Genomic DNA, 19,694 nt, shown 5'->3' with positions numbered 1-19,694 from the left:
TCATCGGACTGTCTCATTCGAAGTTTCTCTCTCACCCAATCCCCCCAGTCATAATCAATCTAAAAATAACTTTTCAAAAGCTGAGTACATCCTCCTAAGGGAGGGTATCTGTGGCTTCATACCACCGCCCCCCTCAGAGGATGCAGAAAACTATGCTGAACAGTACGTCAATGCAGTATACAAGCATCTGTACAACTGCAAGGCCAATTATGAATCCAAACTAGCCTCCCATAACAAAGGGAAACCATGAAGTCTTCTTCAGTTATGTCGAACCTCAGTGGCAAAGCCCAAGTTTGTTCTAAATTAATAGTTAACAGTGTCAGTTATACTGATCCTGTTGACTTAGCCAACCTGCTAGCAGATAGGTTCAGTGCAAACTTCACCCCCCCTGTCCCCCCCAAGGCCCTTTCCACATCCCCGATATTTGTCCCTCACTTCACATCTCCATAGATCAAGTGTTACAGGCCCTATCCAAGGGAAAGAACACAGCTTCCATAGGACCGGATAGTATGCCAGGATTTATTCTGCACCATCTCCAGCAAGAACTGGCTTCACCATTGAGCATCCTATTCAACCACAGCCTAAGTACTGGCTTCATTCCAGCAGAGTGGAGAACTGCCATTGTCATCCCTTTGCACAAAGGTGGTGCCACTACTGACCCTGGAAACTATCACCGCATTTGCTTGACAAGTCTGATCTGTAAAGCCATGGAGCATATTATTATGGATCTCATAAACAAGGATATAGGCAATCTCCAAGCACTTGACCCCACCCAGTTCAGATTCGGCAAGGGCAGATCTTGCCTGTTGAACCTGGTTAACTTCTTTGAGACTGTCAACAAGGCCCTGGATAAGGGAAAATCAGTACATACAGCTTACCTTGACTTGGCCAAGGCCTATGACACAATCTCCCACTTGGGCATCATCGAAAAGCTACCACAACTTGGCATAAATTCCTAACTCATCAGGTGAGTTGACAACTGGCTCACCAAAAGGACCCTCAAAGTCAAAATAGGTACCTCCACCTCTGATAGCAGACCTGTCAGTAGTGGAGTTACCCATGGATCTGTCCTGGGACCCCTACTGTTTGGCATCTATTTCTCATAGATTCGGGCAAAGACAAAAGGCCTGTGGCTGACCAAGGTTGTGATTGACTGTAAGTTGGGTATTGTCATTGACTCCCCAAATTATGTTAACATACTACAAGAGGGTCTCACAGCAACTAATGACTGGTTCCAAAGTCATGGCCTCAAGCTAAATGCAAAAAAATGTATCATCATCATACCATCCTGCAAAAACATGACCTCTTTTGATTACCACATCAACAAAAACCCCCAAAGCACACAACCTGTAGTGAGAGACCTGGGCACTCAGGTTGATAACCTCACATTTGACCATCATATAGCAGCAGTGGTCAGAAAAGCTTTTTACTTGGTTCAGCTCATAGGTAAAGGGATTGCATCCAGAAAAAAAGGAGGTTATTACCTCTCTATATACCTCCCTCATTAGACCAATAATTGAGTATAATGCCCCATTTTAGATGTACCTCTCCAAACATCTGCACCAACTAGAAAGGCCACTGAAGTACCTCACAAAGAGAATCCATGGCCTCCAACACCTGTCCATTGCTGACAGGCTCAAATCACTATCACTCTACTTGGTGTCATACAGATTGTTCAGGGGTGATCTGTCTCTCGCCTACAAGGCAGTCTCAGACCCTGCCCTACTAGAGATTTTCCATATCCATAAGTCTAACTCCTTACCCACTATCTGCTCAACAGGCCTGAATCTGATATGCGACATCAGCAAAACCTGCTGGAGAGACCGGTTTGTCTCCCAGAGGCTGCCCCATCTCTGGCATAGACTTTCCATTCACGTCAAACAGAGCACCTCACTGACCCTCTTCAAGTGCAATCTTGGGAGTGGCTGGGAGACCCCAAATTTGTCCCAGGGGTTCCAGCTGTGTCACTCATTGTCAGGGGCTGACTGAGGTTTCTTTTTGGGGATAAACTCTTGGCTAGGGTTGGAAGGGCCACAGGGACTTTAGCCTAGTAACCTCCTATGATAATGTAAACAAGCATTTCCAAGTAGTTTTTGTACACTTATACCGCATGACTGTTAGAACATGACTTGATGATTTATGATTAGTGTGGTATGTTGCACTTTGAGGAGGTTTGTGTCATAAAAGCTATATGTAAGTTACATTCTTGATGTTGAATGGTGAAGGTGTCAGAAGTACGACAAGATGTGTAATTCTGGCAGAACTGGCTAGTATGGATGTTGTGTTTGAATTAAGAATGTGTGCCATAATCATGAGCTTTTGAGAGAAAGGAGAGACTGTTTTCATATATTGAGTGGAACTATTCTTAACTAAAGATCACCATAGACAAAATATGTAACCTCTCTCTTTTCAGAAAACCATTAGGTATACAGACACATTTCCTAAGAATTTGTTTAAAAATGTGTGAATACAGTATGACCTTAAATATCAATTTTCAGGAAATTGACAATCCATTTGTATTTAAATAGTGGTACCAGTATCTCAATGAGGTGGAGTTTTTTACACATTTTTCCCTCTTACCCAGTGTTTACGCATCGTGTTATTGGAACAGCTGTGGCAAGATATAACTTTGCAGCACGTGACATGCGGGAACTGTCATTAAGAGAGGGTGACATTGTCAAAATCTACAATAAGATTGGTGGGGACCAGGGATGGTGGAAAGGTGAAGCTAATGGCAGAGTAAGTATTCTGATTTCCTTTTAGTTTTTAAACACTTAAATGGTTTTGTAAATTTGCTGTCATCAAAGACAGTATCAATTAAAGATGTATATTTTTGGTGAGTTGTACTGCACTAATTATCAAGTTGCCATCATTATGACTACATTCATCTCTCTATCTCTGATTAGATGCTTGCCATCTAATATTCTCAGCTTAAATTAATGACAGCAGAACAGCTAAAATAAATATGGTGAGAAACAGAAATTACTTTTCAGAAGAATAAGGCAGAAAATGTTTACTGCTTCAAAATAATCAATTTATTACATAAATATGCTGCTTATGATGTCCAGACTAAAGGTGCTACATCTCATTAGTAATCAGGTTGTTGGTCACCATTCATGGTAGTGTATAATTCTAATTTTCACGTTTTTGAGGTTATTTTGAAATTACTGCAGTATTTGATTGGTATGTGAATATTAGTGGCTAAATTTCCTATTCATTTAGTCTTTTATTCTCTAATTACCCATTTAATCAAAACTGGGGTCATGGAAGAACCAAAGTTTTTCCAGCATTAACTGGCTACACTTCACTGAAACTAATTTTAGGGGCTGCCTGTCCATCAGAATATATACAAACGCACATGGGCAGTTTAACGGATTACCATTTTACATATAACCTGTCATGGGATGTTGGAGAAAAACAGAACACCCAGAAAAAAAAAACCTGCATAAACAGGGAGGGCATGTAAAATCCACACAGAAGACACACCTTCCAAGAACAGAAATTAAAAAAGTATAATGAAAAGCATGTTGTCTTCATAGTATTCACAAAAAAAAAAAAAATATATATATATATATATATATATATATATATATGTGTTATATAGATTATATATATATATATATATATATATATATATATACATATATGTATATATATATTATGTATATAATATTATATATATATATATATATTATATTAAATATATTTTTTATATATGTATATATATATATATATATATATATATATATACATATATATAAAATATATATTATATATATATATATATATAAATATATATATATATATATATATATATATACATATATATAAACATTTATATATATATATATATATATATATATATATATATATATATATATATATATATATATATATATATATATATATATATATATATATATATATATATATATATAGATATATATATAGATATATATATATATATATATATATATATATATATATATATATATATGGGTCTACTTTTCTTCATCAAATGTTTGGTTCACCAAACTATAAATAAACAAACTCAGTCTGCCGAAAACTAATTTCTGCAAAAGCACACTATGTCAAAGTTCAAAAGACAAGAGGAAGCAACCTCACTGCTGAATTGAACTCCTTCCAATTAACAGAATCCAAGCATAAACAGGAAAAGGAGTATCAAACCACAATCGGAACCAGAAAAATTGCAGGCAGCAAAATGTAGTAAAACACAAAGTTTTTAATCCATCCAACAAAGTACAAAGAAAGCGCTTTCGCGTAGGAAATCCCACGCTTCCTCAGACAATTAAATAATACAAGTAGCATCCTCATTATATACTCTCCAAACACAGTAAGGCGGGAAAATTAACTAAGCAATCAATCAATTTAACAGACCAAAAAGTTTGTAATTAAATGCATATTCAAATTGCCTCACCGCTGTTATTTTACTGCATAGAGTATATATATATACAAACAAATTCATTCAAAACAGCGGTGAGGCAATTTGAATATGCATTTAATTACAAACTTTTTGGTCTGTTAAATTGATTGATTGCTTAGTTAATTTTCCCGCCTTACTGTGTTTGGAGAGTATATAATGAGGATGCTACTTGTATTATTTAATTGTCTGAGGAAGCGTGGGATTTCCTACGCGAAAGCGCTTACTTTGTACTTTGTTGGATGGATTAAAAACTTTGTGTTTTACTACATTTTGCTGCCTGCAATTTTTCTGGTTCCGATTGTGGTTTGATACTCCTTTTCCTGTTTACGCTATGTCAAAGTTCAGTTAATCAGCATAGGTACTATGTTGCTGGTAGTGTGAGACATAGAGTTATATAGCCTTTATTTGACTTGTTACATACCACACCAGTCCTGAACCATGACTCGTCTGACAGTAGTGTCAGCAATCTTCAGGATATGGTGCTTTAGTTTTTGTACCACTCGCAGCTTTGATATGGAGATCACACTACATTAAGGATAGGGAAATCTAGCCTTGCTGTCACTATAGTGTGATCTTGGAGTTGGTGCATATGATTTGCAGGGGGTGTGGGATGTGCAGGGGGACAAGCCCCCATGCAAAAGTAGTGGACAGTGTGTGTGTGTGTTTGTTTTTTTATATTTTAAATGCTTGCTGTTTCTGGGATATGACATTTGGAATAGTTGGTATATTTAAGTAACGGGGTGTGGGGGATACAGGGGGGCTTGTCCCCTTGCAAAAATATAAAAGAAGACTTCTTTTCCTTTTAGATTTTTTTTAATGTGATGTTCAGTGTTTCAGAACTTCGATCATCTGATTTTTAACAATATGATGTTTGATGTTCTGAAACTTCGATCATCTGACATAGACCCATATGTCTCTCTCTCTCTCTCTCTATATATATATATATATATATATATATATATATACAGAGAGAGAGAGAATGAGATAGATATCTACCTATATATATATATATATATATATATATATATATATATATATATGTGTGTGTGTGTGTGTGCATATATATATATATATATATATATATATATATATATATATATATATATATTTATGAAGCTATGTATACACCAGGTGAAAAAATATTATGAAATTTGACTTTTGTTTTCTTCTGGGATGTTCTTCAGTAGGTTGTGATTCTTTTAGCTATGGCATCAATTAATTGACACTGGTAATAATTTACTGATCGTTTTCAGGGTAAATGTGGAGGTTGGCATTGGTGAATAATTGTTTGTGATTTGACAATGCTTCCAGGTAAAATGCAAGGAAATTATTAATTTAGGAATTCATATTCAGTGGTGTATAACATTTTGATATTCATTTCTAAAATGCTTGATACATGTGAATCAGATGCAAATGTTTCCAGCACTAGCCTTGTTTCACAGTGTTTATACCATGGTTGACATGATCAGCAATGCAATGTATGTACAGTCCATATTATTTTCCACAACTGGCTGGTATCTTTTCAGATTTCAAATCTATTACTACACAACTTTACGCATTTTGTTTTCTCCACTTGATAACCTTGTTACAGATATGTTGAACTTCTACAAGTAATTAGTTATGTAACCAAACATTCACTATTCATAGGGCGAAGTCTGACTTTCAGATGTCACAACTTTATTTAGCTCTCTACTACAGATAAGCAGTTGCCCAATGTAGGGACACCAACATACATTTATAGTAGTTTGTCAAAAAATTATTACATAGAATAGGTAGCTTTCAAGGTATGATAAATTAGAAGATTTCAGTTGTTGTGTTGTATGTAATCAGTACATGTTTTGCACTTCTTTTGCATTCAGTTAACTGCATGTATAGGTATAGCACTTTGAGTAAACAGCTACGTGTCAGATGGACTGTAGTCATTACATTAGCAGCAGTGTTAGTGATTGTAAATTTCCATTTCATATGCAAAATCCAGTGATGCTAGACATGCTAAGCATCACTTTGATATATGTTATTACTTTATACAGCCTCTTTGTACCTGTATATTGGACAGAAGAGATGCCCCTTCTGTACTGGAAATATCCCCATGAAATAATTCAGTAGCATCTCAGTTATATGTGCCACAACATTTTGTTATTTATAGAAACGTTAATGGTAGAATAGCATTAGATGTGTTTTCTAAGGTTATGTATTCTAAATAGCCAGTTCCATTAAGAAAAGAGATGCCTATTTATAGACAGATAATGGAGCAGAGAAAGATAGAGAGATGCAGTAGCACTGTTCTTCTGTTGAAAAAAGAGTTGTAGTAGCTGTTACACACTTCAGTCTGCTTCACTTTTTCTTTAACTATGGCAGAGAGAAGTATTTAATAGATTTTAAAACTCTGTTACCTTCTGCCACTGTACTTTGCTGGCTGGCACTAACCCCTGTTAATCTCTAATGCATCCCACAATTTAACAGTGCTTAAAGATGCATAACAAGCATATTTTTCCCGTTTTGGAGCTTGAACATAGCATTCGATAGAATGTAAATGACTTAACTTTGGGAAAACAAATCTATTGTATGTATTTCCCCTGCATATTATTAAACATTGTTTTTGGTAGTATTTGTAAAACATCTAAAATTCATCATAGAAAATGATCAGAGACCATTTGGCATAATGGTTAAGATTTATACCTCCCATGGGCAAGGTATGATCCTGACCTCTTGCAATGCCTGTATGGAGTTTGAGAGTTCTTCCTTTGTTTCTGTGGAGTTTCTTCCACCTCCAAAATCATGTTGAGTGTTTCCACCTAAAACTCACTCAAGAATAGAGTTGTGGGCACATTAGATGGTATCCCTAGGGGGAAGAGTTGTATAGACTAACCAGTTTTGGCATCAACTGTGGTGCACATTATTCTCTAGATAGGAGAACATGGATCACAAACTTCATGCTGTGTCAGGGTTAGCCACTCAGTGGTGTAAAACAATTTAATCTGGGTGGTTTTGTCTTGTAGACTAATGTTGCCAAATATTTGCCATTGATACATGGGTTAAAGATCAGGCTTGCTCCAAACTACGCCAGGAACCCATGTTAATGGTGGGATGGGTGCATGTGCCCCTGTTGGCCAATGTGCACCTGCCATAAAGATCAGCAGCCCTGGGAAAATAAGCTACAGGCTGGCCAGTATCAATTTGCCCAGCATGGGTTACCTGAGATAGCTGTATGCAGCAAAAGCTGGACATGATACCAATCAACCTGCCTAATGTAAGTAAGGGTTGCTAAACACAATATAGGTTCATTGACAGGCTGTAGCATGGTAGCATATGACATGATGATATAAGAAGGAGGTTGGAAATCCTCTGTATACAGGAACCAAGATGGAATGGCAGTGCAGCAAAGCCACTTATCTTGAGTTCCAAAGTTTATTATTCACTCTAAGAACAGACTAGAAATAGTGTGGGAATTGTGGTGAGGGAGACCCTTCAGAAGACAATGTAGGATGTCACCAGAATTAATGACAGACTTTGTGGCAGTCAAAAATTCAGTGTAAGGATTAGGCACTATTCAACATGTCAGCCTGTACTCCAGATTAGGGTTGTGACAGTGAGGGAAAAAGAGTTCATTCAGGCAGTAGTTGTAGGACCTGTTAGATAAATCAGGGCAAAATGAATTGACATTGATAATGGGTGATCAGAATATGCATATTGGGGCAGACAGAACAGGCTATGAGAACTGCCTGGGTCCACATGGGTGGGGCAACAGGAATAAAGAAGGAGAGGCTATTCTAGACTTCTGTCAGGCAAATGGCTTGATGTTGGCCAACACACGGTTCAGCAAATGAAACAATTAGAAGATCACATACAAGAGTGGCCAACATGCAACGCACGTAGACTTCCTTCTAGTCAGGAAAGGGCATGTAGTCAAGTAAGTGGTTGCAAAGTTATTTCCAGTGAAACAATTTGGCCCACAGCATAAACCAGAGGTTGCCACAATCAGCTGCAAGCAGTGGTCAGGGAAGGCTGTAAGGTAAACAGATAGTAGCCTGTAGACTTGGAAGTTGACTGGTGAGAAAGCACAAGCTGTTCGGGGAATTGCTAACACCTCAGGAAGAAGAGGAAATAAGCTGAGTTGTATAAGAAGAATGGTAGCACCTCTTATAGCATGCATAAGGACTACAGAACAGCTGTGTGGCTGAGCCAGGTACATAAGGAAAGCTGGTGGTGAAATGCAGAAGTCCAGAAAGTCATCAAAAGAAAGGAGAAGTGTAGGAAAAAGTGGGAGGTAGAAAAGAAAGACCAGGCTGGGAAGTAATACTAGTTGCTAACAAAGAGGCTAAGAGAAGAGGTGCAATAGCAAAGAACAAGGCATCAGAGGCACACAACCAGCTTCTGGAAAGTGACTCAGTAGATGACCCAAAGAAACTCTATCAGGTTGCAAGTCAAAGACAGAAAGGTAAGGGATGCCAGCAACAACCTGCTTTACCAGTCCATAGAACATCAAAGTAGATGGAAGGAGTACATCCATCAGCTTCTGAATGAAGAAACCCCCAGAGAAGCTGTACTGCTCCAAAATAGTCCACCCTAGAAGAACTAAGAACAGCTGTAAGGAAAAGGAAGTCAAAGAAAACAGTAGGCTTATATAAGTTCACGGCAGTTATGATCGAGATGTGTGAGTTAATGGAGAATTGTTTCCAGAAAGTACTTAGTATGTAAAGGGGCATATCCCAGATGACTGAAGAATAAGCATTTTAGTGCCAGTATGCAAGAACAAAGGGGTCATTCACAACTGTGGGCAGTACAGAGGTATCAAACTCATGTCACACTTCATGAAGGTTCTGGAGGGGGTGATTGATGAATATGCTGAGCAGTAGAAAGTAAGATGGGAGATGAGCAGTTTGGATTTTGATCAGGATGCAGCACAACTGACCTGATGCTTGCAGTGAGACAGATATTTCAGAAGAAGCTAGAGATGAAGAAAGAGTCCATCTTTGCATTTCTAGACTTGGGAGAAAGCATCTGACAAGGTCTGAAAAAAGCGGATGTGGGCAATCCTGTGGAAGGTCTAAGTTCCAGAAACATTGTTAGAAATAGTGAGGGGTATGTACAAGGACTCACTGACCCAATTGTGAACATTTTCAGTCTCGCAGAGGGTTTCCCAGTGGGAGTTGGTGTGCATCTGGGTTCAGTTCTGCACAAACTGCTGTTTATTCCAGTGATGGTCTACACTGGGAAACAGGTCGGAGAGGATAGATCAACAAATTTGCTGTATGCAGGCAATATGGCATTATAGTCTGAATCTGAGCAAGAACTTCAGCAAAGGATATTAGAGTGAAATGCAAAGCTTAAGGCACACAGGATGAAACTGAATGCAGATAAGGCAGTTACAAGGATAGTAAATGAGGTAAATAAGAAGCTGAGAACTGAGATAGAAGGGAAAATAGTGGAACAGGTTAACAGCTTCAGGCGTCTGAGAGAGGTGGTTGAGGAGAAGGTAAACCTAGAATCAGAGGAGCTACAGCCAGTCGACACAGTGTGTCAGGGATAGTTAATGACAGAAAAATGCCAAAGAAGCTGAAAAGAAAGGTATACAAAACAGTGGTGTGACCAGTATTGAATGCTGTCATTAGGTTTCAGGCAAACTGCTTGCAACACACAGCAGCCACAGCTACAGTAGTTGCTTCTAAAGAAAGCCGAATTCGGCTTCCATGTAAAAGCTGAAAGGTGCTAAGCTCAACTACTCCTGAGTAAGAAAAGAAACTAGGGAAAAAAAATGGCCCTTGTACAAAAAGTGCATTGGTATTATTATCTATTAATTTGCTTTAGTCCTTTCCTGGCAGCTACAGTTATCTCTTGACTGTCCTCATAACAAATTGCACATGTGGAGAGGGTTCAGTGCAGTGTTAAGAATGCTCTTAATGCAGTAGAATGTAATTAATAATTTTATGCTGTAAATTTTTAAATAATACCAATGCCCTGTGTAGTGTGGTGTGGAAGCTCTTTTTGTACATGGGCCATAATTACCTGGGAGTATTTCAACATAGCACCTTTCGACTTCTTTACTGAAGCCAAATTTGGCTTTCTTCAGAAGTGACTATTTTAGCTATGGCTGCTGTGTGTTACAAGTGTTTTGACTGTGATCTAACCATAGTATTATGAGAACTACTACTGTATAGTAAAGAAACCTGTTCAGTAAAGGCAGAGCACTTGAGGAAGCAAGAAGTGATGGAGATGAAGTGCCTAGGATGGGTGATAGGATGCACACTTTTTAGACAGACAAAGAAATGAGGGTAATCAGTGCAGAAGACAAAGTAGATACAATTGCAGAGCATGTCAGGCAACAGATTACAGTGGTTCAGGGAGATGTGAAGAAAAGCAGAAGACAATCTGGTAAAGATGATTTGGGACTTACATGAAGAAGGCAAGAGAAAACAAGGGTGCCCAGCACAGAGGTGGATGGACCTGTTTGACAGAGCACTTGCAATAGTCGTGGATGTCTGTCAAAGAAGGCAGAAGTGTAGCTGGTCCAACCAGCACCCTGCGCCAGTACTATGAAAAAAAAAAGGCACTAAGCGATCGGCTTATTACTACCCCCCCAACTCTTCCAGTGAAGAGCAAAAAAGAAAAAAAAAGACGTTCCTTCTACTGGAATGCCAACCAAGTGGTCAGACACAGAACCACATGCACACCCTCTTGCCCCAGCCATTCAGTTCCCATTTCCCTACCCTGCTTCCAACTCTTCCTCAACATAGTTTGTTAAAAAAATAATTTCTTCATAGTCACAGTTTATGCCTTGCCTTCAATGAGCACTACAGTGCTCAGATTTTAGTTACAATAAAAAAACAATTAAACTGTAGAAAACTGCTTGCTACAGTGTAGACCACATACAGAGTGCTATTGAGCTCAGGTTTCACCGCAAATGCAATACCAACTTTTAAAAGCTGGTATTGCATTAAAGAGGGATTGCGATCGGCTGATCTCACACCCCATCACTTTGCCCTTGGGGCAGTTGCTCCTGTCATCCTGCCCTAGCTACACTACTGGAAGAAGGTATGAAGGTGACATTGAATTGAAAGAGATGGCAACAGTTGACACAACACCCTACCCCATGTAGATAATGGGAAAAAGGGTGTTGAGGATTATGATGATGATTTATTTTGAACCTTCAGGCATAGTTCAGTGACATCAGCTTTGATATTTTTTATAAAAACAGATTTTTGTCCTTTTTTGTCTTTATCAGGGAGTATGACATTTAAGATCCAGTAGCAATGTTGCTTGTAAATTAACTCAACCAGCTCAGCTTGATCTTTTTAATAGTGATGAATTATAGCTGTCACTGTTACCTTCCCACACCAATTCTGTCATTAAAAAAATTAATATTACTACTTATTGAAAACCATGCAATAAGAGGATATACAGGCTCACTTATGCAGGTTAAACTTATCACATGTTTTGGACAGTTTCATAAGAAGCATTTTGCTAAAAGGGAGATTGCTAGGTAATAGTGTTTGTCTTCCTTCAATGTGCAGCAACACATTGCAGTGGGGTTCAGCCTCTTGTATTGCAGTTGTGAGTACCTTGTCCCCTCCTCCCAAAAAAATTTTTTTTGAAAAGTTGGTCATACAAACTTTCAGATTGTTCCACTGTGGATGTATGTCTGAATATTACAGAACTTTAGTTTTGTTGTAAGAATTAGAATAACAGAAAATAAGTATAGGATTTCCAAGATGACTGCACACAGAGTAATAGCTTAATTTCACCTCACCCAGTATGAACACAGAACCTCAGAAAAGACAGCCAGGTAATTTGTCTTTTTGGGGTAAATTTCAGTTACTGGCTATTAAATGCACTGCCTGGATATCAGTAAGGAAAAAAAGGCAACCTGGAAGAAAATCAACCAGAAAAGGTGAGGATAAAAAAACACTGGCTGGGAAGAATCCTGCAGCTGTTCAGCAAAAAGCAATTCATACTCTATCTTTGGTGCAAGACATGACTTCCAGTAACCTAGAGGAAAAAATAAGTCAACCGTGTTCAGAGCTGATTAAAATAAATGCAGTATATCAAATCAAATAACAAAAGGCTGAAAAAATGGAAGATGCTTTAAAAAATTGCAAAAGGCAGTTGGTGGTTGAAATGAAGAAAAGGCTGGATGGGTATGAAACTGCTCAAGAAGTGATGTTTCAAAAATGGTAGAATTAGAGGACAGAGTATGTAGAGTAAACCTGAGATTTTCTGCTGTATCAGAAAAACTGGAAGAAGGAGACTGTATTAATTTTATGAAAGCGCAAATAAGCAACTGAACTGGTATTCCACAGCAGGAGGTGTTATTTGAAAGGGCACATCATTTGTATGCTCCAAACCTGGCTAAGGGAAAACAGCCAAGACCTCTAATAGTAAAGATGCAATTCTAACAGCAGAAGGAGTGGATTCAGATAAAACTGTGGCAGAAGGGCAAAAGTACTAAAAGTTGTAGACAGTAGAATGTGTGGAAAATTACTCCTCTTCTGCCTTATTTACAGTAAGTAAATGTATTCCAGCAATCAGGGAATGTTGAGAGGCAGGTGTGAGATTCATGCTGCTGTATCCAGCTATCTTTAGAATATTTTCCTGGAAAATAAAAGTAATTTTTTGATGCAGAACATTAGGAAATACAAAAGTTGTGCCTATAAAAAAGTGAGCTGTCAAAACACTAGGGACTCTGCTTCTTCTTCTGATAATAACATTTCAAAGAGAGACTGTGCCATTGAAACTTTTTCCAATGTCCCAAAGGAAATTGTTGAAAGACAGAAAAAGTATAGCACTTGACTAAAAGAACCCGGAGTATGTTGGAAGTGAAACAGACACTGGAGTTGGGTGATGGAGATCAACAGGAAGAAAACCAGCAACTCAAAATGAAAGAAATGTGAGATTACAAAGCATCAGTCACATTTGTAAAATCTGGCTGAACAAGAAACACTGGAAATATTGGACTGTTTCGACTTTGTTAAACATGTAGGGAACGCCAATGATATGCCCTACTTCATATCATTAATATTTGGAAAAACGTTAAGGAGATGGGAAGATGAAGGAAAAGGGTAGCTAAGTAAACCAATTTTTGTTCTTAACAGTATTTTTTATAAAACATGACATGCACTGCATACTGTATAGTAAAGCATTTTCAGTTATTTTTGTGTTATAGAGATACTGAAGTAAACATGTGCCCATTGTTTCTTCTCTTTCCTTCCTTGTTTAGTTTTAAGAAATGTGTGCACTGCAATGTAAAAAGAGGAGGAAGCTTGGACAAAAGACTGTTTAAGATAATACACTGTAGTCTTGGGTTGTTGATGCGGGAAGGTTTGTAAAAGTATATATATCATGAAATAAGTAAAACTGATGTGCTTTTTCTTTTGCGTAGGGGGTTGATTAGATTATGGCCCTTGGCTTGATATAACAACAAATTTTAGATGCAAGCGAGTAAACACGAGAATACTAAATATAAGGAAAAGTCTTTTTTAGCAAATAAATGTTCACAGTGCAAGATGAGAACCTTGTAGTTGAAGGCAAGTGTGTATCTGGATCTCATGTTTCTATGGAGATAAGCTGATAAGAGGGCAATAAAGGCAGAATACTTTTTTCTTGAATTGACTAAAGGATGATGTTTTCTGAAAGCATTTAAGTAATTTTTTTTTTACATGTGGGAGAGGAATAAAGATAAAACAAAAATAGACAGTACTTATTGCAAATAGCACTTATCATACATAACCTTAATTATAGGCCAATTAAATCATGTGAGTTTAGCTGTCATTCTGGGACCATTGTTCCTACTAGGAGGGTTAAACTTTGTTATTTGATGATATACATAGTTTTGTGTGCTTGTATTAAGTTAATAGGTTATGAAGGTGTTCCGGGATGTGTTTTTTGAGGGTTTTCATTGAAACAAAAAAGTATAAAGAGTAGTAGACTATATTAAGAAATGCAGTGAACAAATAGCTATGATACAGGAGACACATTTGGAAAGACCTCATTATGGGAATTTGATATAGAAGGAATTTCAGGATGGTTACTCAATGGAGTATCTGGGACAAAGGAAAAGGGGAGTACTTGTATTGGTTGCTAGAGAAGCTCCAATAGTGATAGAAGATGGGGAAATGATAATATAGTAGATTTATAGTAGTAAGAGTGTTCTGGCAAGAGAGGAGGATTATACTGGCATGTAATTTCTATTCTGCCTAAAACTGCTACAGTAGAGCTTAGGAAATTTCTGGCAGAAATAATAAGATTTCAGCAGGGAATATTACTTGTAGGTGGGGGATAGAATTGAATGTATCTTGTAGGGGCCTAGTAGGGAAAATATAACAAAAGGGGTAGATTTTTGAAAAAAAATATGAAAATATTTGGTATAGAAGATGTGAATTCAGTAATAGGAGTTCAGAGAGACTTTACATATTATTCCCCAAGGTACAAAAACTGGCCTAGGCTAATCAGAAATTTTCATTTCACAGAAACATGTGCATTTAATTGAAAGTTTTGATATGTATACAGTAAGTATTTTAAACCACACTCCAATAATAACTAAAATAAAAATGCAGGGTAATGAAATAAAAATGAGACACTGGCACATATCCCACCTATCTGTTAAACATAGAGGAATTTAAGGAATGAGTAATGGCAATTATTAGGGAGTTATTAGGGAAAATAGTAATTTCTTCAGAAGTATAACTAGGGAGTAGGATAAATTGAAAGTGGAGTTTAAAAATAGGGTAGGAATAAAAGAAAAAAAGAGAAATGGTTAAAGTCACAAGAATTATTTAGAGGGACTGATAAAGTTTAAAGTATTGCAACATAAGGGAAATCTCACTTGACAAGAAGAGTTGCAACTACAGAGTACTAAAGAGAAAATAAGGGATTATCTGGATAATATTCATGAGTTTAGAAAGACTGCTGTTAAGCAACTGTTTCTGGTAATAACTCCAGAGCTCAAAAGGCTTTAGCACAACAACCCATTCAACAGAAAGTAAAAAGGGTTGTTACCAGGCTTAGGGAGCCTATAACGTGGAAAATAAACTGAGATCTTATACAGATATTGGAACTGTTTTGGACATTTTATGAAAATCTGTATAAAGCAGAGAAACATGGAAGTCAGGTAGACTGCAAATGTTTGAAGTGTGATTGGGAAAAAAGAGATAACTGAGAAAATATTTTTTTTGGAAATGTAGTGAGCTGACAGACTAAAGATTTCCTGCAGACTACTCTGTCAGAAATACTAGGTGAACAAATTAGTATAACTAAGGAAACCATATACTTTTAGCTGTGATACAGGATCTCCATTGGTAGACATAGTAAGGTCTTGCTGAGTTTAATTCTGGTGGCTGCTAAAAAAGCAATTACTAGAAAATGGAAATCATAGTCTAAATCAACTGTATTCGAACTAGAAGTGGGATCTTTAGAAATGGTAGGGGGAATTGTGTGAATTAGGAATGAATAATAATGTTTTGGAGGAGGAATGAATTTAAGGGATGGCAGGAACTGAGTAAGCTATTTAATGTTCCATTGACAGTGATTGTAGATAAGATTAAATGTGTTATATAACATTGCAACTGAAAATATGTCAGCATGGTTTGTTTTCTTTTATATAAATGTATGTTTGCCTGTGTCATAAGTGATAATTGAATAAGGATACTTTTTGATAAAAAAAAAATATATATTAGAGTTATAATGATGTTGCTGTTTGGTAATAGTCAAGTATAATTCTTCTTGACCTCATTGACTTTAGCACGAGATTTGTCTTTCTCTATCACTGCTTTATTAAGTTCTTGAAAATTCAGATTCATTACTTCATTAGCACTACCTCTTCATTTTATCCTTTACAGCCCTCTTACTTGTTTGCCTTCAAGTTTGCCAATTTGAGTGCTTTCTCCAGTAAATCTTGTTTTTGCATTATGTGGCCAAAGTCTCTGAGGTTTAGTTTTACTATCAGATCTTCCAGCAAGTCATCTAGATTTATTTAAGTATTTGACTGATTCAGTCTTTTTGCACTCCATGGAGTTCTATAACGTTTTCTCTAAAACCAAAATACAAAACATTGCTTTTCCAATACACTACCTTACTTCCAGTCTACCTCTCACAACCATGCGTTATTATTAGGAAAAACAGAATTTTAACTTTATACAAACCTTTGTTGATAATGTGAAATCTTTGCTCTTTATTAGCTTATAAAGATTTGCCACAGTTTTCCTTCCATGGCTGCTGTAACCATCCTCGAAGATCTTTGAGCCCAGAAAAATTAAATCTGCCACTGTCTTCAGTTCTTTCTCATCTTATTTTTAAAAAGATTTGACATGGCTAAATGACATAATCCTATTTTCTGACATTGAGTAGCAAACTATCTTTTTGGTTTTCCCTTTCTCCTTTATCAGCCGGTTGTTCATTTTTGCTTCACTTTTAACCATCAGAAAAGTATTGTCTGCATGTCTGAGTATGTTCATATTTCTCCTGGCAGTTGTTATTACTGTGTCATATACATGTTTGTTTGTTTGTGTCTTTCGGCTTTTCCCGGTTAGGGGTCGCCACAGCAGAACTCCGGTCCGCTAATGATTGGTAGTGGATTTTTACGTACCGGGTTACCAGCCCTGACGCACAACCTTCAACGAAGGCACGCCCCATTCACGTATGCCTCCACACAGAAGACGCTCTAGCTGAGAATTGAACATGTAACCTACCAATTTGCATGATAGCTAAATATGTATGGTGTCACACTACTTCACCCAGTTACTCCATACACATTTTTAGCTGTTAATTCTTCTTGTACATGCATACCCCTCAGGAGGCAAATAGGGTAACTCAGTAATCCCAATTTTTCTGAGCACTTGCCACTGTTTATTATTATCGACACAATCAAATCTTAAAATATTTTTTATCCTAATACTGTGGTGCTGTCCCTGTTATCCAGTTCATCTCTGGTGCCACCACCACTTCTGAAATATCAGTTTGCAGTTTTTATTGCTAGAATTTAGATTGCAGGATCTTAAACATTACCTTGCTAGCATGTGAAACAAGTGAAATTAATTGTCCAAACTAAAGAAAGCTCAGACTATCATCTGATAGTTCTCAGTATTTATTGCTTGAATTTAGCTTGCATGTTCTTAAACATCACCTTGCTAGCATGTGAAAATGTGAAACTGATTGATAATATGAGCTCTCTGTAGTACTGCACTTTTTGGAATTTGAATACAAATTTGCCTTTCCCAGTCCAATAGCTATTGTTGCATTTCCCAAACTTGCTGACATATTGTGAGCAACACTGTGATGACATTATTTTGCAGGATTTTAAAGAATTCAGCTGGAATTCCTCCAGTTCCTTCAGTACTGTTATTAGCAAGGCTTTGCATGACCTACTTATTTAACTTCATTCTTCAGGATGTTTGGCTCTCCACCAGAAAGCATACCATCAATGATGCTACAGTCCTTCTTATATAATTCTTAGTACATTTCTGCCACCTCTTCTTAATATCTTAAGTATATCTGCATATCTCTTATTTTTTTTCTGGAAATCTGCATTTAATTTAGCATGTTTTTTTCAGTGTATTCATTGCCTTTTTCTTCATGTGGCCACTTCTAAAGCTTTGACTGGCAGTCATTTTTTTCTTCATAACCTTCTGTTTGGAATATTTTTTGTTTTAGCTCCTGAATAGTATTCTGAGTTTATATTCAAAGTTCTTTAAACACTTACTCCGTCATATCTATTCCCTTAACTTTGTTCATCTTCACTACATGTTCATAATGAATATTTTGATGACATAGCTATCTGGCTTGGGGGGCTTATCCTGTTTTATTTAGTTTATTTTTAAACTATGTGATCAGAGCTGATTGTCTAAATTGTAGCTGTCAACCTCTTACCTCTTTTTTGAATAATTAAATGGCAATCTAATGCGGATATGTCCTTCACATGCATTGCATTTCTTGCTCTGAACAGAATTTTCATATACTTATCATTTACAGTTCAGTATAATAAAAATGTTTAGGCTTTCAGATTGTAATGCACATGAAAGTCTACATTTACTGCTACACATAGAAGGTGTTAGCACAAACACTTTATTATTCTTAGTAAAACTCTCACAGAATTGTATAGTGATGCTTTGACATACAGTGGGTTTACATGCAGTTCATAACCGAAGTAGACCAGGCCATTTTTGGTGGTGGCATACTTCTACTGACAAATAATGTGACTTTTATATGAAAATATGTGTCATTTCCTTCTGATGCAGTGTTTTCCCAATGCGGATAAGTTGTGAAGTTCTAATTTGTATTTAAACAGCCTGTTCTGGCCATGTGTGGAGCACTGCCATTTTAAAGCTCCTGAATGCCAGGGGAAAGGCACTTGTGTTTTTGCCTGATGAAACAGGATAAAAATACAGTGGTGTGTGAAACAATGGGGAGATTTATATAGCAAATGAGCAGTAGATGTAAACTGTGATGCACGCTGTGTCTGGAGTACTGGAATTTGCATTTTGAAATGGGAAACTTCTAGTTGCCCCAGAAAGTTGCTTGAAGTCTAATTTAGAGTGTTTGGAATTAGAAGATCCAGGTGAAACTGTTTCATTGGCTAAGAAAGTAATTTAATATGAAGCATTGTTACATAGAGTCTATATTTTAAAAGTAAACACAACAGTCCAGAAGGTCATCTGAAGTCGAGTGTTCTGATGTAAAGTAAGAGTTGGAAGAGTCACTGTGAGACTACTTCCTTATGTGTGGTTAGCATCTAATTTATCAGTCACAGTCTCCTCTATCCTTATTCCCTAATTTTGTATTTCTACAATCGTTTGCTGTTGAAAACTATGAGACTGCAGTCTGTATGTTTACTGTGTTCATTTTATCATTGTGTTTTTCCTTTTCCTATTGTTGAATAATTATAGAGTTAATACATTTAACTGCAGGTGTGAAGTACAGTATGTCCCTGCAAAAAACAAAAAATGTTCTTAAGTTTCTGGGTTGTGTTGCTAAATGGTAGTGCTGAATCAATTTATGTTTAAGGTTTTCCATTAGCAGTTCATAGCAGAGCCTTAACTATAACATGTGAGACTGTTATGGTGTAGCAGAATTATTTTAAATATAAAACTAGGATAAAACTTTAAGTAGCAAACTAAAGAGGAAGAACAAACTTTGTTGATTTGAAAATTGTTGGAAAGCCATAAATTGTAATTTTATATGTTAAAGTTTCTTCTGTAACCATTTTACTTCATTTTTTATTTTATTTTATACATTTTAACCAGGGAAGCAGAAAACCTGTATA

The 19,694-nt window shown here is 36.8% G+C and overlaps 1 protein-coding gene across 1 annotated transcript in view; it reads left to right on the top strand.

The window, feature by feature from the left end:
- VAV2 (vav guanine nucleotide exchange factor 2) overlaps positions 1-19,694 on the top strand; it is a 3,316,635-nt gene that overhangs the window by 3,247,198 nt on the left and 49,743 nt on the right. Inside the window, exon 28 of the mRNA XM_044058536.1 lies at positions 2,585-2,739. Coding sequence (XP_043914471.1) covers positions 2,585-2,739 — 155 coding nt within the window. The remainder of the gene's footprint in view (positions 1-2,584; positions 2,740-19,694) is intronic.

This window comes from Protopterus annectens, chromosome 16.part0, assembly GCF_019279795.1.
Source record: "Protopterus annectens isolate FY-2018-M chromosome 16.part0, PAN1.0, whole genome shotgun sequence".
Classification (NCBI taxonomy): domain Eukaryota; kingdom Metazoa; phylum Chordata; order Ceratodontiformes; family Protopteridae; genus Protopterus; species Protopterus annectens.
The sequence above is the reverse complement of the archived record's forward strand: the minus strand, read 5'-3'. Positions and strand labels throughout refer to the sequence as shown.